Source organism: Peromyscus maniculatus, chromosome 21, assembly GCF_049852395.1.
Source record: "Peromyscus maniculatus bairdii isolate BWxNUB_F1_BW_parent chromosome 21, HU_Pman_BW_mat_3.1, whole genome shotgun sequence".
Lineage (NCBI taxonomy): Eukaryota > Metazoa > Chordata > Mammalia > Rodentia > Cricetidae > Peromyscus > Peromyscus maniculatus.
Window position 1 is genome coordinate 52,052,130 of NC_134872.1, and position 27,713 is coordinate 52,079,842.

Genomic DNA, 27,713 nt, shown 5'->3' on the forward strand with positions numbered 1-27,713 from the left:
AGACTGCCTTGTAAACGCCGTGGCAGGTGAGCTCCTGTCCCTGGCAGGAGTTGAATAGAGGCAGTAGAAGAGGGGAGGCGGGGTTGTTTGGGACATTTTCCATGGTCGTAGCAAGACAAGAAAACACATGCTTGTTCAGTTTGGATCATAAAGAGATTGGCCCCTCCCTACCTCAGGATGAGCTACTTCCCTGAACGTATTTGCACGCCTCTTGTGTGTGTGTGTGTGTGTCAGTGGTAAGTCCTTGTTAGTGTGCGCATATAGACATGCATGCTCAGATGTACATGCATATGTGTGTACATGATTGCAGAAGCCAGAGATCGATGAACAGTGTCTTTTATGTCTTTGCTTTTTTGAGGCAAGATCGCTCACTGAGCTCATCAAGTCATCTGGGATGGTTTGCCAGTAAGTTTCAGGGACCCCCCTGACCCTGCCCACCCTCCCCCCACACACACACAACACTGAAAACTTCTTAACATCAGGGTTGGGGATCCAATTCAGGTCCTCAAGCTGGCACAGCAGGCATTTTATCATGGGGGTCCATCTCCCCAGCCCCCACAGGAACACTTCTTAAAAGGACTTTCGCACACATCAAAACATGCAGCATCCGGAAGTCACTTGGAGTTTGATGTCTCTTACCTGCTGACCTGAAGTCATCTTGCCAGTGGAAAGGACGCACCAGTGGGAGGCAGCAGAGGAGGCAGAAAAGTGCACGCTGTTCGAGCAGTGCCATCTTGGGAGCTAAAAGAAAAGAAATAAGAAAAAACCATGCAATGAATGTACTGAAGAGGATTTAAGTGGCTGCCAATCAGTGAGCCTGGGGTCCCAGCGATGTTGGTTAACAATGACACATACATATTTTTTTCAGAGCTGGCGTTTAGATAGGTACTGAATTGGCAGAATCCTTTACGCTGATAGATGGCAGAGCATAGACATAACATTTTCAGACAGTTCAATATGATTTTCTCTGATTTTATTACAGTGCCATTTGGTTATAAAGGGAAACATCAAATCATAATAATTACAGCAAATCTGTCCTCCTCGTTATTATGCCCAAAGGCATATCTTGTACAGATACCTAGCAGCAGTTAGTCGGCTCTGGGTAATGTTTCCATGCCAGTTTCTATTGTGATTATAGTACTCTGTTGTGTGGTTTTGATGTAAGTGGTACAACTGGGTGCTGTGTGTGTGTGTGTCCTACCACACCTAAGTTTCTGAAAAGTAGACGTCAGGTCTAAATCATTGGCCTGTGGAGGATGCTGGTATTGGAGAAATATTTTCTGAACGAATGGACTGATGAAATGATAGAATATCAGAACTGAGGCAGTGGAAGCAACCTTGCAGTTAGACCCATACACAAACATCTCATTAGCAAAAGGTACTGCCCAGTGATGGAGGCTCACACCTTTAATCCCAGTACTCAGGAGGCAGAGGCTAGCAGATCTGTGAGCTGGAGGCTAGCCTTGGCTACAAAGCAAGTTCTAGGACAGCCAGAGCTGTTACCTATCTCAAAAAACCAACCAACAAAACAAAACAAAAAAGGTACTCATATTTGTGAAATAATTTCCCCTTTAATGTGAATCTCTCCAGGCAAGGGACTTAGTTCAGTTGGGTGAGTGCTTGTTTAGCATTCCTGAAGCCCTGGGTCCAGTCCCCAGCACAGCATAAACCAGGCTTGGTGGCACATGCCTGTGATCCCAGTACTTGGAAGGTAGAGCAGAGGAGAAGTTCAAGGTCATCCTTAACTACATATCAAGTTCAACACCAGCCTGGATGACATGAAACTCTCAAAAATAGATAGATAGATAGATAGATAGATAGATAGATAGATAGATAGATAGATAGATAGATAGATAGATGTAGGTGGACAGACAGATAGACATAGATTAAAAAAAACTAGAACTAAAATGTGTCCCTTCAACTTTGGAAGGAGCTGATGGAAATGGTCCAAGCCACCATTACCTCTCATTTGAATGTTGGCAACATTGTCTCTCTGCTTTTGTCCCAGCCCCCAAGTCTAAACCCAATATAATTACAGATGGCTGCATTACTCCTCATTGGCTTCATATGTCATAGTGCAAAGTATCACACATGGCTGTCTTTGGTCTACACTCAACGGACTTGAAATCTTACCTCTGTCCTCTCTAATTGCACACCTGCTGTCTCCACCCTGGCCTCCTGGCCTCCTGCCAAATATACCAGGTATCCTGACCTCCCCCCCCACCCCAAAGTCTGTGCTTCTTCCCACAGCAAGGCTCTCTGCCTTGACACCCAAATGACTCTCATCTCTAGGTTTTTGCCCCAGTTACCTTTACAGTGAATTGTTCCTGATCTATCTATTTAAAATGGGGCTGCATGCTACTTCCCCACACCAGTACAAGTCCAATGCCCCATGTACATTCCTCCAATATTTGTTACCAAATGCCAAACTCTGCATTATTGCTTTATTAACTTGCTCTAGAAATTCAGCTCTTGCATTGTGAGAAGTCTGGACTCCACCTCACTACTGTCTTCCAAAGTCCTAGACTAGCACCTGGTATACAGCAAGCACTAAATAAATGCCTGCTTAAACAATAGGAATCCTAGCGGTTTCTGACACATCTGATTTCCAACACGCATTAAAACAAGCCTCACAGTCCACATGAATGCCAATTCTGCTGACTTGAAGGAGGCACTAACCAGACGGCATGATTATTTTCCACTCCTGTGAGACCCCTATGTCCCCTGCACATCCTGGTCTCTCTTACGGTTGGAATCCAGTCTGGACACTAATTCCTGATTAGTGGAAACCTGAAAAGAATTGGCCTGAGACACTTGAGACAATGTGTCTCCTCTCTCCCTTCCTTTTTCCAACACAAAACTCAGAAGTCAGGTTATAGCCTTGGAGGCTCCAGCCTAAGAAGTCTAGATCCCTAGTTGATAGGCATAAAAGAGCTTTTCCAATGTGTTCAGCCTTTTGTGGATAAGAAATATGCTTTTGTTGCATAAAAGCATTGAAATTTCTAGGTTGTTAATGCCTTTTTGCAGCATCAAATGGCTTTATTCTAATACCAGATCCCAGCCATTTAATCCAAGGGTAATTATCAAGTAAATACTGTATATACTCTCCATGATGGAAGCAATTGGGAATCCTGAAGAATTTGATACAATCATTGGCCTAAAATAGCTTATAAGTGGGACTCAAATGCAAGATAAGCACATATGTTATAGGAAGGGAACCGTTCAGACATTCAAAACCTCTTAAATGACATGGAACCATTTCAGAGCAAAAAGAATTCAGAAGGATTCCAAGACACCATTTGCAGTAAAATCAGATCTTACCACCGAACAATGCCAATCAGCTTGGAAAACTGTCTCTGGAGTTTCTTACATAATGGCTGTATTTATCTATTCAACTCGTTTCTTTTTCTGGTCAGGAAAAAGTATGCATAGTTTAATACTCCAAGATTGTTTATAATTTTGACTAATTTTGTTTTGTCTTATTTCAGTCTTATTAGTCTATCAGAAAGCACATGATTTTTAAAAATCCAAAGATAACAGGATAAAGTAAACAAAAGAATTAAGTTTTTCCCCTTTATAATGATTTGCTAACAGTCTTTTCCAGATGTATTTCTGTGGTTAAATTCATGTACACACACAAAACATACATGGATATAAACACAGACATACATATAGAGCTATATTATGTATAAATATATATACATTTAGTTTTAAATTTTGTTTATAAAATTTTGTTTCAATTTTAATTTGAAATATAGGTATCTGTTCATGTTGGTACACAGCACAACAATATTATTGTATTTAAAAATAATACTAAATTCCTCAAAACAAACAGCTACTGAACCCGTAATAATATCGCTAAGATTTTTTTTTTTTTTTTTTTGGTTTTTCGAGACAGGGTTTCTCTGTGTAGCTTTGCGCCTTTCCTGGGACTCACTTGGTAGCCCAGGCTGGCCTCGAACTCACAGAGATCTGCCTGGCTCTGCCTCCCGAGTGCTGGGATTAAAGGCGTGCGCCACCACCGCCCGGCAAGATTTTTTAAATTAAAGATTTATTTTTTATTTTATGTGTAACAGAAAATGTTTTGCCTGTGTGTGTGTGTGTGTGTGTGTGTGTGTGTGTGTGTGTGTAACACGTGTGTGACTGGATCTTGAGTGGGCCAGGAGATACCACCTCACCTCCTGGAATTGGGATTACAGATGGTTGCGAGCTGTCGGGTGGGTGCTGGGACGGAACCCCCGGCCCTGTGCAAGAACAGCCAGTGTCTTACACCCAGTCATCTCTCCAGCCCCAACACTGCTAACTCACGAAGCCTTACAACCTTCCCAGCAGTTGTGCACTGTCCCCAGAACAAAGCATCCTATGTAGCCACCACCAAATCATGTGAGAGTTCCGCATGCCACAGCGGAGGAACCAGGCATGAGGATTTGATTGGCTTGTCCAAATCACAGAGATAGGAAGTGCTAGGGGCAAAGATTGCTCCCAGAAGGCCTGAGTCCTTATTTTATTTTAAAGTGTGTGTGTGTGTGTGTGTGTGTGTGTGTGTGTGTGTGTGTGTGTACATATGAATGCACTGTCCTCTGAGACCAGGAGAGGGTCTGAATCCCTGGAGCTGGGGTTACATGTGATAGTGAACTGACTAATAAGAGTTATGAGAACTGAACTTGAGTTCACTGGGAGGGCAGCCTCTTAAGCCCTGAGCCATCTCCCCAGTCCCTACTCCTTGTTTTTAACTAAAACATCCAAACTTGGGAGGCCCAGCTGGTGTACTCTAAACCACAGTCTCCTAAAACGAATGAAGAAAACAGCCATGTTAAGGGTGTGATGGTCATCCTATGCTAACCCTAGACCGACAGCGGCCTTGGTTTTGAAGTAAGCCATGCTCTCCTGAGATTGAGACTTGCTCTCATTATATTTGGAGCAATTTGGTGCTGAGACCCTCAGAAACTGCAGAGCACTGATTCTGAGTCCTGAGGAATAGGACCATGGAGCCTTCCAAATTAACAGTCAAGGGGTTAACACAAACCAGGATACGGCTCAGCTTGCCATCTCCTACAAAGAGCCTCTGTTACAGCATCTAACTTGTCAGTACCTGGGGATGTCGTCACTGGAGTTCTCAGCTTCTCGATCTACTTCAATTAAAAAAGCTCTAGAATATTCCACCCCAGTCATTTTTAGCTTCACTAAGAAAGGAGAGGGCCATTCGATCCCTTCGGAAGATCCCTGGGATTGGGAGAAGAAAGAGGAAGACAGATCATATGGAGATCAGTGTGCTGGAACAAGCAAAGCTACTCTAGGCAAAGGCTAGCCTGCGTGCAGTGTCTTGATCTCCACTCCAGATTCCCACCAACAACCGGAAGAAGCGTTAGAGACAGCAAATGGCCTCTTCAGAGTCCTCAGGCAGGGTGGGGATGTTCAACTCTCCAGGGCCATCACCTTAGGTGTTCACAATGGAGCAGGGCAGTAGACAGACACAAAGCCATACAAGTTCTTGGGAGCCCTTCCCCGGACATCTGTCCTCCAGAGGCTGCCTAGGCATCTGGCACAGCCAACCTCTCCCCCTCGCTGCAGCGTTTGGAAACTGTTACAAACGGACAATATAGTACCATTGGCTTGTTACATAGTTTCTCCCTTGCCCCACCACGCCAGACCTCCAATTTTATCCTCAAAGCACCCATCCTTTCAATAAAGCATGACCAGCTCACTCATATTTTCTATATTCATTATTTGCTCACGTAGTCATTCACCCAATTTTAGGGAAAATTTTCCCTAAAATACTTCGAGCCACGGCTCAAAGTATTCAGTTTTTAAGAACACCTCTGCATCAAGGTGGTCGGTTAGCTCAGTGGGTGAAGTGCCGGCCCTCTAAGCATGAGGACCTGAGGTTGGATCCTAAGCACCTCGGTAAAAGCATGGCGATGGTGCTGGCTGGTTTTTATCAGCTTGGCACAAACCTAGACACACCAGTATTCCTCCGTGGCCTCCGCATCCGCCCCATCTTGAACTTGAGTTCCCGCCTTGGTTTCCCTTGATGGACTGTGATCTGGAATATCTAAGCCTGGTAAACTCTTTCCTCCTCACTTCGCTTTTGGTTATATCACAGAAATAGAAACTGTGACTAAGACATTAATGAACCATGGGGGGGGGGGGGGCGCCTGAGCAGAGATGGAGTAAAGACAGGGAGATTCCTGGAGCTGGCTGCCCAGTCAGTGTAGCCAGTCAGTGAATGCAATTTGTGGGAAGCTGTCTCAAGAAAAAAAAAAAAATGTAGATAGTGATAGCCGTAGACACCTGAGGTCCACCTCTGCTTTACACATGTGCGCGTGCACACACACACACACACACACACCCCTTCTTCATTAACTTTCAAAAACCCACTTTAGTCTTAGCCTAGACACCTAGAGGTACTACACTAAAGCCTCCAGAGGTTTTCTTCAAAGGAAAGAATCCCCTGGCTGTGGGGAGAGATGTTCAAGAGAAAACAGGAACGTGTTTTGTTTTGAGACTGTGCCTTGCGCTCCTCCTCCCTCAGTCTCCTGAGGCCTGGGTTTGCAGGTTTATGAACGGTAAAGCAAACTTTTCATGTCCCATAAGTCAGACCCCACGCAGTAGTCCACTCTGGCTGCCCCAGAGCCCCTGGCTGCCAAGCTTTAGACAGGAGTGACGTGACGGGGCAGCTGTCTACTCTCCATGCCATCCTTGAGGGCTCAGAGGCTTCCTGGATGTCCCCACTGCAGCTTCGGCTGGGAGACAGCAGGAAAGACACACTTGGGAAAGCATGCTCCAGGTGGAGAAACCGCAGTGCAGACAGGTCTGCTCTGGGCACGCTGCTCTTGTTACAGGGAATGCACGAGCAAGGGGAGGACTGTCCTGCTGCAGAGGACAGTTTTCTCTGATGGCGGCGCATGGCGGTGACAGGGAGGCAGCCCTGAAGTCCTGCCGGAGCTAAACCTCTGCTTCTTTCTGAAACTGACCGGTGCTAAAGAAATGAGAATATTGTGACTCTCTTTTTACTTTTGCCCCCCCCCCTTTTTTTTTCTGGAGGGCAGGTAAGAAAGAGTCTTGGGTACCCAGACTGACCAGAAGAAAACTCTGCTGTGTGACTAAGGATGACCTTGAACTGCTGCCTCCACCTTCCATGGGCGAGGATTACAGAGGTCAACAGACATATACCCCCCAAGGAAGGGGTCGGGAGATAGATCAACTGTAAAATCCTGCTGTGCAAGTGTGAAGACCTGAGCTCAGGTCCCCAGGACCCACATACGGCAGGGATGTGCTAGTGTGCAATCCCAGCCCTCCTGCTTCCTGATTGGAGGAGACAGGAGGATCCGTAGAAGGTGAAGGCCAGCTAGCCTGGCACAGGCAGAAGTGAAAAAGAAACCCTCTCAAACCAAGAGAAAGGTGAGGAGCCACACCCAAGACTGTCCTCTGCCCTCCACATACTCATGGTAGCATATGTACCATGCATACCTGCATACACACACACACACACACACACACACACACACACACACACACACACACACAAGACTTAAAAACAAGACAAAACTTCAAAGAGAGCCCCACAGAGCAGGAAGATAAATGAAGAAGCCTGTTTCCTGTTTCTGGAAAGATCAGCAAGCACTCTGTCGAAAGCACAGCGGTCTGAGGAGACGTGGGTTGGACTTTTTCGGTATCTCAACTTGTTGGTTTGGGTTTTGTTTCGTCTTCACATAAGACAGGAACTGCACAAGCGAAAAAGCATTTTGCCTTCCATGGAGACTTCTGGAATCCCCAATTTGATATGTGTTTATGAAACTTAAAACAGTAATGTGAGATATAAATGTCTGCCTACTCAGTACCTACTGTGCACAGCACTGTCTGGCTCCATGCTTCGAATGGTCTCTGCTTCTTACATCATGGAGTCATTGGGTGGTACCACTGATACCATCTGACCGGGTCATATGAATGGCAGCCTTTAGAGTCGAAGGAATAAGCCCAACACTCTGATGCATATTAGAAAAAAAATGTTAATGTGGCATGGCTTTGTTTCTATTTAAAATCTATAATTTCTACATAAATAGAAAAAAATCCAGATAAACACAGTCCCAGAGTGTTTTCCGTGATCACTTCTAGGGAGAGGACAATGCTTGGTTTCCTTGTCTTTTTGTTTTAACGTGTACTTGGCATTCCCTGTCTGCCAGCAAGTTGTGGTAAGCAAAAAGAGAGTGTCCCTTGGGAAGTGAAACTGCCCCCATCTGAGACTCAGCAGGTGACATCAGGAAGAGCAGCTCACAGCCAAGGGCACCAAGCTGGCATGGGAGAGGGGATAAGAACACACACTGAGAATGACTGGGGTGGAAAGCTATCAGGCTGGGCCAACATGCTTGCCATGCCCAGCACTCAGGAGGCTGAGGCAAGAGGACTGCCCCAAGTTCAAGACCAACCTGGTCTACCTAGTGAGATCCAAGCTAGCCTAGACTCGAGAGTGAGATCCTGCATAAGAAACAAGAACAAACAAAAAAGCAAGAACAATAGCATGCCACATAACGGGAGTTCAAGGTCACCCTTAGCTGTACAGTTAGTTCCCAAGACCAGCCTATGCTGCATAAGTGGTTGTCTTAGCAACAACATACAAACTCAGGGACGGGGAAGGAAGAGGAGAGAGGAGAGAAAGCTAAACCATAAGCCCTCTTGTTAAGCATACATTTTGTTTTGCTTTTAGGTTTACCGAGATCCCTGGATTCATCAATAGAGCACTCACCTTCTAACACGTACACATCACACTTGCTTTCAACGTATGACCCCATCAGTCGCTGCTTTTCCTCCAAGATACCATTCCTGCCTTCTCTAACTGGAGCCCCCAGCTCACTGCCCATCGTGCCCACCGAAGTGTGTCCATGCCTCTGTTAATTCTTCTCTCACGATGTGCTCACACGTCTCTTCATGATGAGTAATAACTGTGGTATCCATGGACCACATCCCTCACCTCAGGTACTCAGCACCCTCCACTTGGAATGCTCAGAGTACTAAGAACGTGGCTGGCTTCTATGGGAACACTAAATCCCTGCCAGGGAAACAAAGCAGCAGCAAACGGCTGGACTTCTATCCTGAAGCTAGTGTTTCCCACTGCACTTGGCCATGGCGGCTTTTTGCCCATCAGGTATAGCATGCATATCTCCTGGGCTAACACAGGAATGACTTCTGCCCTGCAGAAGTGGTGTATGCACGCTCCAGCCTTAGGGGATATGGGATGGACAGTTGAGTGGTATGTCTCCTCAGCCTCTGTCCTGAGCACTCCATGTGTGTCGTGGGGGACTCAAGGCACTCTTCCTGACTCATTTGGCTCCTATCTCCCTGCTCAGCTACTCTCTCTCTCCTTTCCACATGACTTCCCATCCCTTACAAATGAAAACACTATCTTCTAAGAACAGGGACTGTCGGAGCCCTAGACCTCACGTGACTCTCCCTCCAAGTTGTCTCCTTTCTCGCCATCCCTGTGCCCTGTGTCTGGGGATCTTGAGCTCCTTGTCACTAACTCTAGCTACCTCAGGGCCTCTGCAGCCCCTCAAGGCCATTCTCAATTCACACCTTTACTTTGCATCTATCTCTGCCGCTTTAAGAGGGCCGGGTGGTAACACACCAGGCTCTGGCTTCCAGTCTTGACTGTCTCTGTGCCTGGGGATGGGTGGTGCTTACATTCCTCTGGCTTCTGGTCTGTTTGCCTATCTTATTTTGTCTGTGCTGTTTTCTTTGTTTCTGTGATTTTGCTGGAAGGCACTGCCAACCCCTTTGAAGGTATTACCTATTTTAAATAAACATGATCCAAAGTTCCCCAGGCTACAAAGTAGCAAACAAGGCTTCCTGTTTTTCCCAACAAAGTGCCAGTATAAACAGCCTGAAGTCCTTGGCTTCCCGGGACACAGGCTGCTTCAACCTTCCAAGGGTCATTGAAACCTGTGGGAGATGGCCGCAGCCCCCAAGGCTTTTGGACAGTGGAACCCTTTGTAGGAGGCTGTAACTCCCAAAGGCTCTTCAAGCTCTTTGCCTTCAGATAAGAGTTGGCTAAAAATACCTTTACATTTCGGGTGGTGACTTGGGACATTCTCTTAGAAGTAGAGAATACAAAATGTCTATTTTTACTTGTTTAGCAGTACTGGGAATGGAGCTGGGGGCCTCCTGCCTGCTTGGCAAGAACTCTTCCACTGAGCTATCACCCGAGCTCACAAAATGGTCCCGTAGTAGTCTTCAAAATCACAACTACAGAAGCCCTTTTCTAAACCACCACCTCAGGCCAACACAACACAAACATGCAACCTGTTCTTGGAGAAAGAAGGAACTAGGTGCAGAAGCATCAATGGTAGATCAACACCCAGGAACAGAGCATCTCCTTAAGACTCTGAAATAGAAACAAAGTCAGCCATGCCAGTAGGCATATGCAGTACGTTTTAAAAAACAATTTGGGGGCTGGTGGTAGGGCTCGGTGGATAGGAGTGATTTCTGTGAAAGGGTGAGGGCCTAAGTTTAGATTCTCACACATAAGAAGCATAGAGTGGCAATGTACATGCCTGTAGTCCCAGCACTAAGGGAGAGACAGGAGGCTCACCGGGACTTGCTGGCTGCTGGTCTAGCTCTAGGCTCAGTAGAGACCCTGCCTAAAAGGAATAGGTGGAGAGAGAGAGAGCACTGATAGGCACCTGGCATCCTCTTCTGACCTCCAAGCACACATCTATCTATCTATCTATCTATCTATCTATCTATCTATCTATCTATCTATCTATCTTCTCTCCTCCCCCCCACTAATAAAAAAGATAATTTTGCAAGCCTTAAATTATTTGTATCTTTTCATTAAATTTAGGATTAGTATAACAGCTTATAAATGGGAGGGGGACCTTTGAACTGTTAACTCATGCTGAGTGTGGCTGCTCACACTTACAGCCCCACCATTGAGGAAACTGAGCAGGAAGGTTTTAAGTTCAAGTTTAGCTTGCAGTATAAAGCAAGATCCTGACTCAATAAAGCAACAACAAAAATACAACTAACCAAATAAACACAACTTTCAGTACAGTGCTCATGTGTTCAGTACGACAAAAGCCAGCACACACAGGGACATGCAGGTACCCACAACCAAAACACTGCAATGTCCGACAATCTTGACGTGTTATCAATGGGATTTTACTTAACACATTTGAAAGTTAATTCTTATGACTGAGAAAGAGTCCTAGTTCAATTTTAATTGAAAAAGTATAAAACTGTCACATAAAAGTTAATGTTGAGAAAATAACACAAGGTATGACATATTAATAAAATACTTCCTTTATAAATAATGCTTTCATCAATTCTTTGAGAATTTCAGTCTATGTATTCTGACATATTCACTCCCCTCTCCCTCCTCTTTATCACCCAACTTCTGTCTGTCTGTCTATCTATCCATTCATCCATCCATTTCTATCTATCTATCTATCTATCTATCTATCATCTATCTATATCTCCCCCCCTCATCAAGTCCATAAAACTGTTTCTTAACAAACTCCAACTTTGCTTAAAAAAATAAAAATGTATCCTTTTTACAATAAAATGTTTCTTCAATAAGAACTAATTCAAAAGGATATAATAGGGGTTTATATGATCATAGAATGTTTATTGCTGTGGGATGTTCTTTATGTCCTGTGGGAGCCCGTTCTCGGGTTCCTCGTGGCTTTACCTAGCAGGTCCACATAGAGGATGATTAGGACCACGAGCCTGAGTGCAGGTGTCTGAGATGGTCTGCACTTGGCTGTGCTGTGGGATGGTCTGTATGTCAAGTTGCTCTGATTGGTCAATAAATAAAACACTGATTGGCCTGTGGCTAGGCAGGAAGTATAGGTGGGACTAGCAGAGAGGAGAAATAAAAGAACAGGAAGGCAGAAGGAGTCATTGCAAGCTGCCACCTTGACAAGCAGCATGAAAAGATGCCGGTAAGCCACGAGCCGTGTGGCAGGGTATAGATTTGTGGAAATGGATTAATTTAAGCTATAAAAACAGTTAGCAAGAAGCCTGCCACAGCCATACAGTTTGTAAGCAATAGAAGTCTCTGTGTTTACTTGGTTGGGTCTGAGCAGCTGTGGGACTGGCGGGTGACAAATATTTGTCCTGACTGTGGGCAAGGCAGGAGAACTCTAGCTACAGTTTATGTTTAATTTAAAGTAAAATATCAGAAGAGAATCATCCCTGATTTCAGACAAAACAATGTATGAAACAGAAGGAGCAGAGGAGCAGTAATTGGAGGAAAAGTGAGGCCGTTCATATGGCAGATCAGGAAGTCAGAAGTGAGAGAAGCCCACCCTTCAAAATCCACCCCTAGTGATCCACTCCTTCCAGCTAGGCTCCACCCCCTAAATGTTCCCTGGTCTTCCAAAATAGCGACATCGATAGGGAAGGAGCCTTCAAAAGACAAACCCATGGGGGACATTCCACAACCCAACCAGAACATGCTCTGAACCACTAAATGGCAAATTGTTATGGCAGCCACAGAAAACTAATGTTTTTGCTGTGCAAGATGTGTGAGCAGATAATAGGCAGGCTCAGTTTGGACTAAAATCTAGTAAAACAGTTTAGCTATCTCAAAAATTGATTCAATACCAGGCTGAATAGTCAAGGGAGATAAGGATCTCCTCCTTTGGATATGATGATGTAAACAGCTTGTCTAGCAATTTGAAACCATGCTGATTTTGTTTCCCCAAAGACCCTGGAAATATCAAGATACATCTTCGATTGTCTCCATTGTCAGGGGGTTGCTAGTGACACAGAATGGGCAGAGGCCCAGCATACTGTTAAATATTCTCAATGCACAGACTGCCCCCCACCATATACAGATACTCCAAATCATCAATGACTGAGATTAAGAACCCCTGGTCCAGCCAGGTATGGTGGCGCAGGCCTTTAATCCCAGCACTCGGGAGGCAGAGGCAGGCAGGTCTCTTGAGTTCAAGGCCAGCCTGGTCTACAGAGTGAGATCCAGTACAACCAGGCAGCTGAGCCTACACCAATGAGCTCCAAACTAAAGAGACCCGTCTTAAAACACAAGGTGTCCGGCTCCCACAGAAAGACATCTGAGGCTGTTCTCTGGTCTCTACTTGGCTTGTGTACACATGTGCCAATGTACCTCACACCTGCACACATACACTAAGTGCACATACACACAAAAGAAATGACATTTCATATTGTCCAGGTACCTGGACAAAAGGAAAACATCAATAACTGGTTCGTTTATTTTTATTATTTTATAACTATTTATTAATTAAGTGGTTTTTCCGAGACAGGGTTTCTCTGTGTAACAATCCTGGCTGTCCTGGAACTTGCTTTGTAGAGCAGGCTGGCCTCAAACTCACAGAGATCTGCCTGCCTCTGCCTCCCAAGTTCTAGGATTAAAGGTATGAGCTACCACACCTGGCTATTCTTTTTTTTTTTTAAATCTTATGGGCAGGTGTTTTGCCTGCATGCATGTCTGTATGAGGATGTCAAATCCCCTGGATCTAGAGTTACAGACAGCTGTGAGCTGCCATGTGAGTGCTAGGAATTGAACCCAGGTCCTCTGGAAGAGCAGCCAGTGCTCTTAACTGCTGAGCCATCTCTCCAGCCCCCAATAATTGGTTCATTTATAATAGCTACCTCAATTGTCACTTGAAGTTGAACACTGTTAATGGTTCCCTTTCTAGGGATGCTAAAACAAGGACAGTTTGTGGATGGGATTGGACTCTCTTGTCCCCACTTCATTAAACATTTAACATTAAACATTTGGTGTATGTTTTTTTTAAGTCAGCAAAACAATTCCTGTCCAATATGTGCTAATATCAAAACTAAAAAGGAGAACAGTTATTTACCCTCTTAACACAATGCCCATTCTTATCTCATTATCTCATGAACTCAGAACTTAATGTCACATAACCTCACAGGGATAAGAATCATGAAACTTCTGCAGAAGTGTCTAATCATGCTTTGGGGACAGTTCATATGATTCTTGCATAATCATTTCACAACATCAGAAAAGAACTGTGGTCAAGAAAAGGAAACTAGCCGGGGCGGTGTGGTGCACACCTTTAACTCCAGCACTCGGGAGACAAAGGCAGGCAGATTTCTGTGAGTTTGAGGCCAGCCTGGTCTACAGAGTGAGTTCCAGGAAAGGCTCCAAAGCTACACAGAGAAACCTTGTCTCGAAAAAACCAAAAAGAAAAGGAAAAGAAACTAAAATGCAGTTCTTCGCTGTTATGGAAACAGCACAGCTACTTGCGGTAAAAACGTGCACCCAGGGGCTGGAGAGATGGCTCGGTATTTCAGAGAAGTGGCTGCTTTTCCAGACGACCAGGGTGTGACTCCCAGCACCCACATGGCAGCTCACAACTGTCTGTAACTCTATTCCTCAAGGACCTGACACCCTCATCAGAATTCCAGAGGCATCAGGAATGCATATGGTGCACAGACATACATGTAAGCAAAACACCCATACACCTAAAATAAAATTATATAAATTAAAAAATCAAAAACCCCATTTCCAGTGTGCAAATGTCCAGGTTTTGTTCATGCCTCCACAGGGGGAAAAAATCACACAACATAGTGCCCGAGTTAATCTGTCCTTCCATGCTTTACATTATGGTTCCTCTTTGGGGCTCTCATAAGTAACATCCAGGATTCCTTAAACACATGACAGTTGATCTGATAACCAAGAAAGCTGCTAAGTGATTAACGGGTGGTTGGCATACACAGTGTACACACACTGGGCAAGAGGTGGTTCACATTCCTGAGCAGGCTGGGCTGAAGTAGAGTGGGGTATCATGACGTCTCATTATCCTACTCAGAATGGCATGCAACTTAACATTCATGAATGGTTTATTTGGGGAATGTTCCACTTCATACTTCCTGGTCATCATTTGACCATGAGTGATTGAGATCATAGGTCAGGGAGGGTTGCTGCTATAATGGGGGTCATAAAGGGAAGGGAGTTCTGAGATCTCTTAACAGAGTCTTCAAATACTCAAACACACAGATGCCTACCTGTCAGATGAGGTTAAAAAATAAGTACCAACTCCCAGACTTTACCAACAGGTCTTGATGATGGCTTATGTATGAGGTGAAATGAGAAAAGGAAAACTATGAAAGCATCTATCTAGATGAGGGCTGCCAGTAATGATAACTGACAATACCATGCAACATCTTAAGTGTTTTATACAAATGACCTCTACAGAGCTCAATAGACATAAGAGAAAACAGCAATGCGATGGAGGTGTGGGAGCTAAATGATGTGGCCAACATCACAGAGATAGGAGACAGCTAAGCCAGAATCTAAACTTAGGCCCCGACTCTAAAACAGGAGTTCTTAGCCTTCTCATGCCTGGCATTTCAGGCTGACAAATCATGGTTGTAGGGGTAGCCTGTGCCTCATAGGATGTTTATAGCAGCATCTCTGACCTCTACTCATTAGATACCAACAGTGTACTCCACTGTGGCAACCAGATATGTGTTTGTGTATGTGGATATTTGTCAAATATCCCATGGGGAAGCAAGAATCGTTGTCAGTTGAAAGCCACTAGGCTGTGGGATGTCTGTCTTTCTGGATGCTGTGGAATGTCTTTCTGGATGCTGTGAATATGTGTTGCTCCAACTTGTTAATAAATAAAGTTGCATTAGCCTATGGCAGGGCAAGATGGAGCAGGTGGGAGATCCAAGAGGGATAGAGAGAGGAGAAAGGCAGGGTGGAAGGGAGCTGCAAGCTGCCATCAGGAGAACAAGATGTGAGAGAGCAGGTAATGCCATGGCCACATGGCAACACATAGATTAACAGAAATGGGTTAATTTAAGATGAAAGAGCTAGCTAGCAAGAAGCCTGAGCCATAGGCCACACGATTTGTAATTAATAGTAAGCCTCTGAGTGATTATTTTATAAGTGGCTGCAGGAGTGCAGGGCAGGTGGGACCAGAGAAACTTCCAGCAACATCACTATATACTTCTATATACTTTTTAGTTCTGCTAAGGACTCAGGAACGATCAAGCTGGAAAATAAGCCCTAAAAATGAGCCAAAAAGAATAAGGAATTGGCAATAAATAAATAAATAAATAAATAAACAAACTAATCCAGTACAACCTAAAAACATCCCAGGCTGCATAACCGAAGCACAATAGCATCCTAGAAAGAGGTAAGCCACCCTCCCACTGTACCCTGTACCTGCTAGACAGTTGGCAGTCTACTAATTGGTGGGGATTTAAGGATTTTAATCAATGAGCGTTTATGCAAAGATACAATAACCGAACAGTAACCTGAATGACAAAGGGTCAGGACCACAAGTCACAGGAGCTGCTGGAGCAATATAGAAAACTCATGTGGTTCCTGACAGATACAGTTCCACACAGAGGGTCTTAGCCGGTTGCTAGGCAGACTCAGACTTCAGTAATCGGCTAATGGAGCCTTTCAATAGTTGGAAGACGCAGGTCTGTGCTCTACTGATGGAGGATGCTGCACTAAGTGAGACAAGCTGACTAGACAGTGCACTCTGACCTGACGTCAAAATTTGAAGTCCACGGGAATCTTACATGAGGAAAACAGACCTATGCCATGGAATGGGAATGGTGACAATCTGGACCAGCCACAAAGGAGCATCCCCATCCCACTCCAGTAGATTGCTTCTGTGTAAGAACGAGAGCTGAATGTCACTACATCCTTTAGCTGTTTTCAAGAAAAACTGGGTGACCACATTTGCCCGTAATAGTCACTGATTTTTGAAGGATTATCAAGAAATTGAACCTTTCCATACATTGTACGAATTAAACAAAAATAGCTCTACAGCCCTTGAGGCTGAAATGATGGCTCGGTTGTGAATTTCTTGCAGCAAAAGCATGAGAACCCAAGTTCAGATTCCCAGAACCCTTATACAGAACAGGGTGTGGTGGCGAGCATCAGTCGTCTGAATGCTGGAAGGTGGAAGCAGGAGGGGGTTGCAGACTGCCCAGCCAGCCAATCTAGTTAAATAAGGGAGTTCAGCAAGAGATAGACTCAAAAAAAATTTTTTTTAAAGTGTAGTATGACAGTGGGAGATAGGCACCACCGACTCCTGGCTTCCTCATGTGTGTGCACAGGAGAGCACACATGCACATGCACACATATGCCACACACAAAAATGAGAGAGAGAGAGAGAGAGAGAGACAGAGAGAGAGACAGAGAGACAGAGAGACAGAGAGAGAATATCAACAGAAGACATTCAGCCAAAGAAGAGATTGTGACCTCTCCCTTAAAGATGCCCCCACGAGCTCCCAATCCTAAGGAAATATGGTAGATATGTCCCAGAATCATTGTCACATCTTGTCACCAATTTAAATCAGCAGGCTGACTACTTGAGAATCAAACACAGACGTCGACTCAATGACTAATTAGAGGCATTTAGTAAGAGAATGTAACCCGCAGGCTGTCATGAGCACTAACATTTCCACAGCACACAATGCAAATAAGGAAGAGGCCCCTCTTCTTCGGAACCAGGACTTCTCATTCTTGTAAGTTGTACCTCAAAGTAAGCGAGGGAGGAGAAGTGGTTGGAAGGAAAATGGTTGCCTCAATTGGTGGTGAGTTGTCCTGTCACGGCAGGGTCATCTCTTCTCCAGTGAAGTAAACAACTTCAAAACCCTCACTTCTAACTTGGTCAGCCATCAACCAGGGAAGCTGCAGAGCCTCCTCTGAGAGAGAATGCCCCACTAAGGGAAAGCTATTCAGTGCTTGTCAGGGCCCTCCCGGTGAATTCTGCTGCCCCATGGAGATTTCCATTCAGCAGAGCTGTGCACTCTTGGACACAGGCAGGGCCCTCTCCAGGACAAAGACTCATTTGTCCTCTGAAAAGTTTTTCAACTTCTTTTTTCCCAATTCCCAGTTTCAAATGTTATATTTTTGTATTTTCCTTGAGCACGTTCAACTTGTAAGATGAAATTAGCTGTTGTTTTAGCCTTCACGTCATTGTGTTCTATTGTGGTTCATCTAATGGTTTCTGACGTTCCAGAGAGAGCAAAGTGTTGTATTGTATTCTGCTATAATGTGGTGTGTGTGTGTGTGTGTGTGTGTGTGTGTGTGTGTGTGTGTGTGTGTGTGAGAGAGAGAGAGAGAGAGAGAGAGAGAGAGAGAGAGAGAGAGGGAGAGAGAGGGAGAGAGAGAGAGAGAGAGAGAGAGAGAGAGAGAGAGAGGAGAGATTTACACATTATTAGCAAAGAGTATTAGTAATAAGATCTTACATACTCTAAAAAAGGAGTCATTCATAATGTTTTTTAAAGCACACTTATTAGCTGGTTTTTCTTACAGAAATTCAGGGGCAGCAATGATAGATCCATTTTGTAGGTGGAAAATTTAAGACAGAAACATTACATACATAACCTTTCACTCTTCTTTCAAAATCTACCCTGTGCCCATCTGTCACTTACAGCCTTGACTAGACTACCACCAGCTAATCTAAAGCTGCATCCTCTCCTGCTTCTTCATCCTCCACCTTCATACACTCCATCCTCCACACCACACCCAGTTCAACCTCACAAAACTATGAATTCACACCTCTGCTTAGAACACTCCCAGCTTCTTGCTGCCCTATATGGAGTGAGACCTGCATTGTTTGATTTGGCCTCCGAGACTGAGTGACCTGGTCCCAGCCACCTTTGCCCTTCCCCCCTGCATCCAGCTCTCCTGTCCCTCTCCTCTCCAGCCACTCTGGCCTTCCCAACTGTGCCTTCTGTACACTGCACTCGATTCCCACACACCCGTACAGTAGGACCCTCTGCCAAAAGCATTTCTTTTTCAGGGGTCCCATCTCTAGGATTTTTTTTCTTTTCAGAGAAATCTCTCCTCAAAACTCCAAAGGGCTGAATATGGCTAAGATCCCTCACACTTCTTGCGGAGGACAACATTTCAGTTCCCAGCACCCATACAGCAGCTCACAGACATCACTAAATATGGTTCCGGGGCATCTGATGCCATCTTCCTGCATGCAGGCAAATATTTATACACAAAAATAAAAAAAAATAAATCTAAAAAAGGAGGAGCTGAATCCAAGAAAGTCAGGCCCCTGCTATCTGCCCAACACATGTCTACACATTTAAGCCTGTATGGACAGCATTGTACTACAGCTCTTGGCTTTTCTTCTAAACATTTATTACTGTCTGAACTCACTCCGATCATTCCTTAATTTTTGCTCATCTCTTGACTCCAAAATTCTTTGACACTAGAAAGTATCTAACTTACTGTTCCACATGCACACCCTGGTCCATAGTAGCATCCATCCATCCATCCATCCATCCATCCATCCATCCATCCATCCATCCATCTATCTCTACTACCTTACCTGTTGTCTGTTCCAGAGTTCTGGACTGAATCAGGCTTTGCACATGCTAGGCAAGTTCTCTATACCCCCTGCCCATGGTTATTTTTGTTGAGACATGATGTTTTGTAGAGCCCAAGCTGAGCCTTGAATGTGTGAGACTGCCCTGCTTCAGCCTCCCCAGCACTGTAAATACAGAGCAGCACCCGACAACTGATGTGTTGACATAGCTGAATGAAGGAATGAACCCAGCTTTTGCTAAGAGTCAGCTACCAATTAATTCAGTGTGTGTTCTTGCAGTGACTTTCCTTCTCCGCTGCTAAGTTTACTTAAAAACAAAAGCCATACAGTCTGGGGGAGCCTGTTCTGTTTACTGTGTTAGAAGTTGCTTACATAAAATTTTTCACAGCAGGGGCTGGAGAGATGGCTCAGTGCTTAAGAACATTGGCTGCTCTTCCAGAAGACCTGAGTTCAATTTCCAGGACCCACATGGCAGCTCACAACTGTCTGTAACGGGAACTTCACACCAATGCACATAAAATAAAGTTAAATAAATTATGAAAAAAAAATGTTTTTTTTTGCAGCAGCAGTGATGGCATGCCAGAGGTGGCTGGTATTTCATAGAGAAAGGCAATGGGAACATTCTACCCAGGCCAGCAGACGGCAGAGCTTCCTTAGAATCCCGGAACAACATGACTTAGAACTAATCGTTCCCTCGTTCAATTTCTTTCTATTTAATACTTTATCATTCAAGCTTTACTTGATGGAAGTGTTTCTGTGTTTCTCAGAGTCAGTGGGTCAGTCAGGCTCATAATTGTGAATCATGAATCATGAAAAATGGCAGGCCTAACATACAGAGCACTCGGTGGGGGAGGGGGGCTCCTGAGAGATGGCTCCATGATTAAGACCACTGGCTGCTCTAATAGAGGACCTAGGTTCAACTCCCAGTACCCACATGGCAGCTCGAAATCTCTGTGATTTCAGTTCCAGGGGATCTGGTGCCCCTCTCCTGCCCCCCTTAGGCATCAGGTACACACATGGTGCACAGACATACAGGCAACACCCAATATACATAAAATAAAATATTGTTAAAAATATGATTGGGGATGTAGCTTAGTTGGTAGAATGCTTGCCCAGCATGCCCTGGAGTTGATCCCCAGTGCCTAATAGACCAGGCGAGGGTGCCTCAGGCCAGTGATCCCACATGTCAGGAGACTGAGACACCAAAGACACCATCAAAGTTCAAGGTTCTCAGCTATACAGCAAGTTGGAACCCAGTCTGGGCCACATGTACCCTTTAGGATGAAAAGATAACAAGAGGGTCCCCCTTAAAGAAGTTCTTCCCAGGGACGCCCATCCCAAGTACCCCACTGTCTCTTCTCTTACTGCTCTATGCTGAGGCAGAATCAAAAGTGGATGTTAAATTGTATTTGTTTACAAAACAAACTATTGGGGGGGGTGGATTTAGTTAGGTCTGTAGGAGTTCCTTATGGCCTGTGAGCAGACACAGTGGAGAAGAGTTCAAAGCCAGCTACCTGGTTATGAGGGAAACCTGGACCCGCCCTTCACACATCACAGGGGATTGATTTCTCAATTTAATGAGTGGCTGAGACTCAATGACATCTCTCCTCTCAGGCACTCAGTGGCTCAGGATGTTGAGCCTTCGGCATCAGTGTCACTGAGGTCAGGACAGTCTGGAATGACAGACCATGGTAGCAGTTCAAGGATGGTATCAGCAGCACGTGGGGAGGGAAGGCTCTGTACACTGATGTCCCAGGAAGGAAAATCACTCTCAATGCCTGACAGCAAGGAGCGGAAGCCAGCATTACTGAGGATGCTAAACCAACAAGCCTTCTCTATCACAAGAGTCCCCGAGTCCCGGTGAGAAAAACCCGCCTGGTTGCCAGGTCTAACTCTTTGTTTTGACTCTGGTGCCCTGACCCAGGAGTTCAATGTGACTCCAAGATTTGCTTGCCAGCCTCTGGGGTTGTCCCTGCTTCAGGGGATACATTTTCCCGCTCCTGCTCATACACCAGTCTCCCCCAGCTCTGCATTCTCATTTGGGTCAAAGATAATTTGTGCAAGTCTGATTTGGTAACATGTGCCACCCAAACCAGAATCTGTGTGTCCTTTAGAGGTGACAGCTCCCGTGTGTGTAAGAGCCTGGCACACCTCTCCTGCCTTCCTTACCCGGACCTAGCAGTGATTCCCATGGGTCCGAATGAAAACCCCAAGAAGACAGTGGTCTCTATTGTCTGGTTTTACTTGGCTTTGTAAAAATCCAGCCTAAAGGGTGGAATAACCAGCATTTTATCTGGCCAGCAGCAGGATGCTCCAACAATGAGAGATACGACTTTATTATTCTATTTTCAGACTTTAGCTTTAGCTGGGCTATTCCTCACAAGGAAGTGTGTGTGTGTGTGTGTGTGTGTGTGTGTGTGTGTGTGTGTGTGTCCGTCCCAGAATGAGATCTACAGACAAAACACTCCCCTGCATGCTCCGGGTTCACCTGCCGCCCAGTTGGCACTGAATTCTTAGGGTGACTTTCTCGGAAGGAATCCGACAGCTTCCCTCAGCAATTCTGGAGCTCTGTTCTTGGGGGCCTCCGAGGTCAGTCCAAGACCAAACAGGAGGACGCTGTGGTTCCAGCCAGCCCTCCCTGCCTGCCCGCGATCCGGTGTCCCCCACCACAGCCTGGTGATAGCCCATAGCTCAAGACCTGGGCGGCCCTGGGGCTCCTTACCTAGGCGCTGCGCTGTTACTCCGGGGTACCCGGGATCCTGGGTGCACCAATGCCACCGGCGCCAGCCAGATCCAAGAGCCTCTCGCAGCCAACAATGAAGGTTTCCGGACAGTCGTTTTCACCCGGGGCTGGGGTATCTCGGAGGTGGGCTGAGCAGGCGCTTAAGATCTATCCTCAGGCTCGACCCTCCCCTCTCCTCCCCTCTCCTCCCCTCCTCTCTCCTCCCCTCCCCTCTCCTCTCCTCCCCTCCCCTCCTCTCCCCTCCCCTCCCCAGGTTACTGAGGAGGAGGGACCGGGAGGAGCGTGTGGCCAGGCCTCCTGCCAGTTCTGAGCAGCTGCCACTCAAGCTCACACAGCACTCGCCCCAGGGCGGGCCACTACCTGGACCTCCCCAATTGCCCACGCGTGGATCCTGCCTACCTGAAGCTGTGGTGGGCTCCTAGGTTCCCAGTCAGACGCCCGAATCTCACCAGGTCTGTTACGCGGTGAGCTGTGTGCCACCCCCAAGCGTATCTTGCTAGTTTCATCCTGTTCTGCACATCCACCAAATTCACCGAATCACTGAGCACCGGTTTAGAAACCTGAAATCTTCTGCACAGTCTGCATTTTGATACTTTGTACCCGGAACCCCAGGTCGCTCCTTGTGTAGACTCTGCTCCAGACAGGAAAGGCCTGCCGCTGCGTAGCCTCCTTGCTTTGCTGATTTTGAGGGTCATCGTGTTTTAGGGTTCCGTCTCATAGCTCAGTCTATCTCAGTTATTAGAGCTTGTTGTAAAGGCTTTCCCCTCCCGGAGTGAGGCGGCAGAGGGGAGTGGGGTCGGGAGAGGGAAAAGGCTGCGGAGCCTCTCGGGGTAAACAAAGTCACAGGTCTGGGGGGGGGGGGGGGACAAAACCTGGGAAGATCCCTGAGGGCCTCTCCAGGGCAGTATTAAAAAACAACAACAACAACAACAACAAACAGTGGGAGGGAGGGTGACGTTGGAGACTTTTAACCGCTGAAAAGTAGAGAGATTTGGCCGCAGGCGGAGGTGCATGCAGGTGTGCAGAGAGCCATAGGGTTGCAACTTAAATGGCTCTGTCTGGTCCCCTGCCTCCCCGCCTCCGTTTCCCCCCCCCCCCCCGCTGTGTGGCCTTTTCAATGATGCAATTGCTCATTCCTGCTCCTTATAAGTAACCTTTCACCCATATTCCTGATAGGAGCCCCAGTAAAAACTCATTGGTTCACTAAGTTAGACACTGGGGAAAATGTTGTATGAATCTGTCTGGATTCCTTTTCTGGGGTGTAAAGACACGTGTTGCATCTCCCCACAAAGTCAGCCACACAACCCTGTTTTCCCTGAAATGCCATCCCTTATTTTCTAAAGTTTTCTCCTCAAACCCATTTCCCAATAATTTTCAGACATCTTCATCTAAAACCATTTAGAAACTTGAGAGAAAAGAGGTTGGCATTTGTATGTAGTATTACAATATTATATTTTGACATTTTTGGATGGGTTGAATTTCATGTAGTCCTTATGAAGTTCTAATAATGTTCTGCAGTAGTGAGGGTGGAGAGACAGTATGGAGTAGCCGTGAAGATACACGTGACTGAGAACTGCTTCTAAGATATTTATGGCCGGGTGGTGGTGGTGCACACCTTTAAACCCAGCACTCGGGAGGCAGAGCCAGGTGGATCTCTGTGAGTTCGAGGCCAGCCTGGTCTACAAAGCAAGTTCCAGGAAAGGCACAAAGCTACACAGAGAAGCCTTGTCTCAAAAAAAGGTATTTATGGAGGCCTGCAGACACCAGTTCAGTGGGAGGGCACTTGCCTAATGTGCATGAGGTCCTAGGTTCATCCTCAGTACCACAAAATAACATTCCTGGAGTTGAAACAACCCAAACCCAAAGAAACAAACAAGGATAAGATAGGGCTGTAGCTTGAATAGGAGAAAACAAGGAGGGTGAGAACCTGGTGCGGTGTGAGAATCTTCCTGGGCATGTGGGAAGCTTTGTAAGTCCACATGATCCATGGTAGTTAAACTGGCTTCATAGCAGCGAGTCCCGCCCAGTGACGATGCACCTTCCCTGGTAACATCACCTCCAGTGGTGGAGTCCAGCCCTGTGGTGAAGTACCTTTCCTGGTGACATTTCCATTGCAGAAATGAGAACAGAGAGGAAGTGTAAGGACCCTCAAGACCAAGTTCTCAGCACAAAAGAGATTTATTTGCCCCAGAGGGACAGAGGTCAGGGAATAAGAGACAAAGACAGGAGATAGAGGAGGAGGGAGAAGGGGAAGGGAACAGGGGAGAGGGAGCAGGGGTATTGGTCCTGGAGTGGGACAAAGGACGGCCTCTGGATGGAGAGGAGACAGACGTGGCCCATAGGCAAATGGTGATTTATGTAGGGAAAGAGGGAAACCGGTGTTCAGATGAGGTGTTAGTGTTAACTGGGCATGTTAATTAGGTCAGCCAAAGGGAGCTTTTGATTGCTGGACTCCAAGACTTTGATAGGTGGACCTTGGTAGTCGCAGAGAGAATCAAGGAGAAAGGCAAGGCCTGCCAGAGCCATGTTTGCCAGGCCGGGACAGGCCACAGTCCCTTCAGGAAAGTCACCTGTGCTTAGAAACTGGGGGGTAGATTAAGAAAACTCAGAGCTGACAGCAACTTTAAGAGTTATATTTTATATTTAAGAGGGGTGGCTCAGTGGTTAAGAGCACCGGCTGATCTTCCAGAGGTCCTGAGTTCAATTCCCAGCACCCACATGATGGCTCATAATAGATATGATGCCCTCTTCTGGCGTGCAGAACACTCATACATAAAATATAAATAAATTTAAAAAAACTTAAAAAGAGAAATTTTCTTAGTTAATAAGTAATACCACCCATAGATTAATGCCTGTCTCAACCCTTAGCAGAGAAGCTTCTGTTTGCCACATATGGTGATGACCACAGAGACCCATAACTGCTCAAGCAGCAGAGAATGCTTAGTTGGAACATCTACACTGTGCCCTCTCCTCCCAGGACTCAGGCATCACTGTGGAATGGGGGTGGGGGAGCAGAAAGACTCTAAGAGCCAGAGGTGGAAGATGAACACGAGGAAACAGTGTCCATTGTACACAGCAGGACAGCTCCACATAGGAAATCACAGCAGTTGACAGAAGGCACAAGCTCCCGGAAAGCTCACGCCTCATCAGATCTCAGCATGGAGAGGGAAGGTAGACAGGAAGTCCCACCCCTAGCTGCGGAGCTATAGGCAATTGCTAGCCTCTGAGAGAGGGAGAGTCGGCCTTCTTTACCAGTGTTGCTCACTGGTAGGTGGATCGCTGTTCCAATGGAAGGCCACACACTTCTAATGATATGGGCAGCACAAATGGACTTGATGTGTGAGGGAAAAAAGATACAAAGTTGAGTGGGTAGGGAAAGGGCAGCGGATCTGGGAGGAGTTACAAAATAGCTAAGAATAAATCTAAAAAAAAGATGTAACATACTAAACTAATTTCTCTAAAATCTAATCCAAATAGAAAAATCGAAGTAGAAAGTGGATATTCTTCCATAAGCCTGATGTGGGGTATTCACCAGAGAAGACTGCTTGGACATGGATTTAAGCCAGTAGAAAGTCTTTGTTAGCTGGCCAGCAACTACACTGGGTATTTGAATTCCCAGTGCAGCATTGAGCTTTTCTCAGGGTGAGCTTTTAAACATAAAAACCATGTTCTGGGTTGACATACTTCAGTTAACAAGGACACTTAGCCAGAAGTAGAACTCCAGAATCCAAAAAGCAAGGCTAGTGCATTTAAAGACTTTCCCAGGACTCTGGACTTTGATGGATAAGGCCTTTGTTTTTGTTTTGGCATGTGGTGCAGCCTACATGCTAATTTTATGGCCTGAATGGTATTTCCATCATGGAGTCAGTTATGCTAAGGTTTGGGAGCCTACTAAGGTCTAGGACCCTATTACAAGTCCAATTCCATCAGACAATTATTTACCAATTTGGTACAATATTACAGATACTGTTTCAGATATAAATGCAGTTATTAAAAGCAGAGAGCAGCTGGGGGGGTGGTAAACATCTTTAATCCCAGAACTTGGGAGGCAGAAGCAGGCAGATCTCTGTGAATCCAATGCCAGCCTGGTCTACAAAGCAAGATCCAGGAAAGCCATGGTTACACAGAGAAACCCTGTCTCAAAAATAGATAGATAGATGACAGATGATAGATAGATAGATAGATAGATAGATAGATAGATAGATAGATAGATAGATTGATAGCAGCATAGATCAAGTAAATCTGGGCTTGAGTCCAGCTCACTGAGTCTCCCTCCAAGGCCTTGGGGAAGTATGACAGGCTTTGAATGCCCCAATTTCCTAATCTACAATTTGAAAATAAAAGTAGCTCTTGAATGATTGTATTGAGAATTAAAAGGGATAATTTCGCCAAGGGTGAAAATGTACAGCTGTAATTCAAACAGTTGAGATGCGGATATTGGAGGATCAAGAGTTCAAGGCTGACTTTGGCTACAAAGGAAGGCCAGTCTGAGCCCCGTGAATGAGACTTTAATCTCAGTAAAGGAACAAATAAATAAACAGATTGAATAGAACTATGTGTGTAAATGCTTAGGATAATATTTGGCAAGCAAAGTGAGCTCTTGATAAATTTTAGCAATTTATACATATGTAAGGTGTGCATATTCATAAAATATATAGGAGAATATAATTATAAGTGAATATGAATTTCTGGGAAGAACTGAAGGATACAGATGTTGTCGATGGATGAGGAGAACATTCACAGAGGCAGAGAGACAGGAGTAGCTAAATCCAGATTGTCGAGTCAGAGAATGGAGCCTGGGCTCTGTAAATTGAAAGGTGAAGCAATTCCAGGGGACAAGAAGTCCAGAACAGTAATTCTGCATTTCTAAAATAGAGACAATGACGAATCTCCTATTCAAATTTTTAGCCAGGTCTAAGGTTAGTTATCCAACACCAGGATTGACTTTGTATGTTACTGACAATGACTTAACACCTTCTGTTAAGTGAAATGCATTTCATTTTTCCCATTCACTTAGGGGCTCCGGAATTGGAGATGTCAAAACCAGTTTATACTTTCAGTGGGTCGAGGGGGTGGGGTGGGCAGGTGGGGGGTGTTGAGCATAGACTGCCTAACTGTTCTCTCCGGTATGCCCTTGAGAATACCCCTGCTGATTCAACACAGATGTAATGGGATAAATCCTATTATTCAAAGGAATGTATTTGGGGGGTAAACTCACAACAATGGGAGATTTATCGTAGGGTCCAGGAAAGCTGTACTATGTCCCACGCTGAACGGCTTAGTCCAAGATCTCAACATCCAGAACCACGAGGTAGCCAAGAGGGGCCAGTGCATGTGCATCCCAGGTCTTAAAGGTCCCTGGTGGCCATGCCCCAAAGGCTGGTCCCTCAAGGTCACAGGCAGGTGTAACAGCTACACCTGTCTCCCTAAGGGCGGAGCTTCAGGGCACGGCTCCAACAGCTGTCCACTGCACAGATGTAGGGAGTATCTTGTCAAGTTCAAGGCATTGTCATTGTGACTGAGTCACCTAGTTCCTTGGCCCAGCTGGGAGTTATTTGATTATCTCCCTGAGTCACTTGGCTGTCTAGTTGTGAGTTATTTGACTCTACATGCAAAATATCATTCATTTACTCCACCGTGCTTATTAAGAGTCA

At 45.6% G+C, this 27,713-nt stretch overlaps 1 protein-coding gene across 1 annotated transcript in view; it reads right to left on the bottom strand.

Annotated features, from left to right (window-relative positions):
• The window catches only part of Pla2g7 (phospholipase A2 group VII), a 45,618-nt gene extending 23,300 nt beyond the window's left edge, over window positions 1-22,318 (bottom strand). Inside the window, exons 1-2 of the mRNA XM_076557826.1 lie at window positions 22,039-22,318; window positions 640-741 (exon numbers count right to left, since the gene is read on the bottom strand). Coding sequence (XP_076413941.1) covers window positions 640-733 — 94 coding nt within the window. The 5' untranslated portion in view covers window positions 734-741; window positions 22,039-22,318. The remainder of the gene's footprint in view (window positions 1-639; window positions 742-22,038) is intronic.
• Between the last annotated feature and the right edge of the window lie 5,395 nt (window positions 22,319-27,713).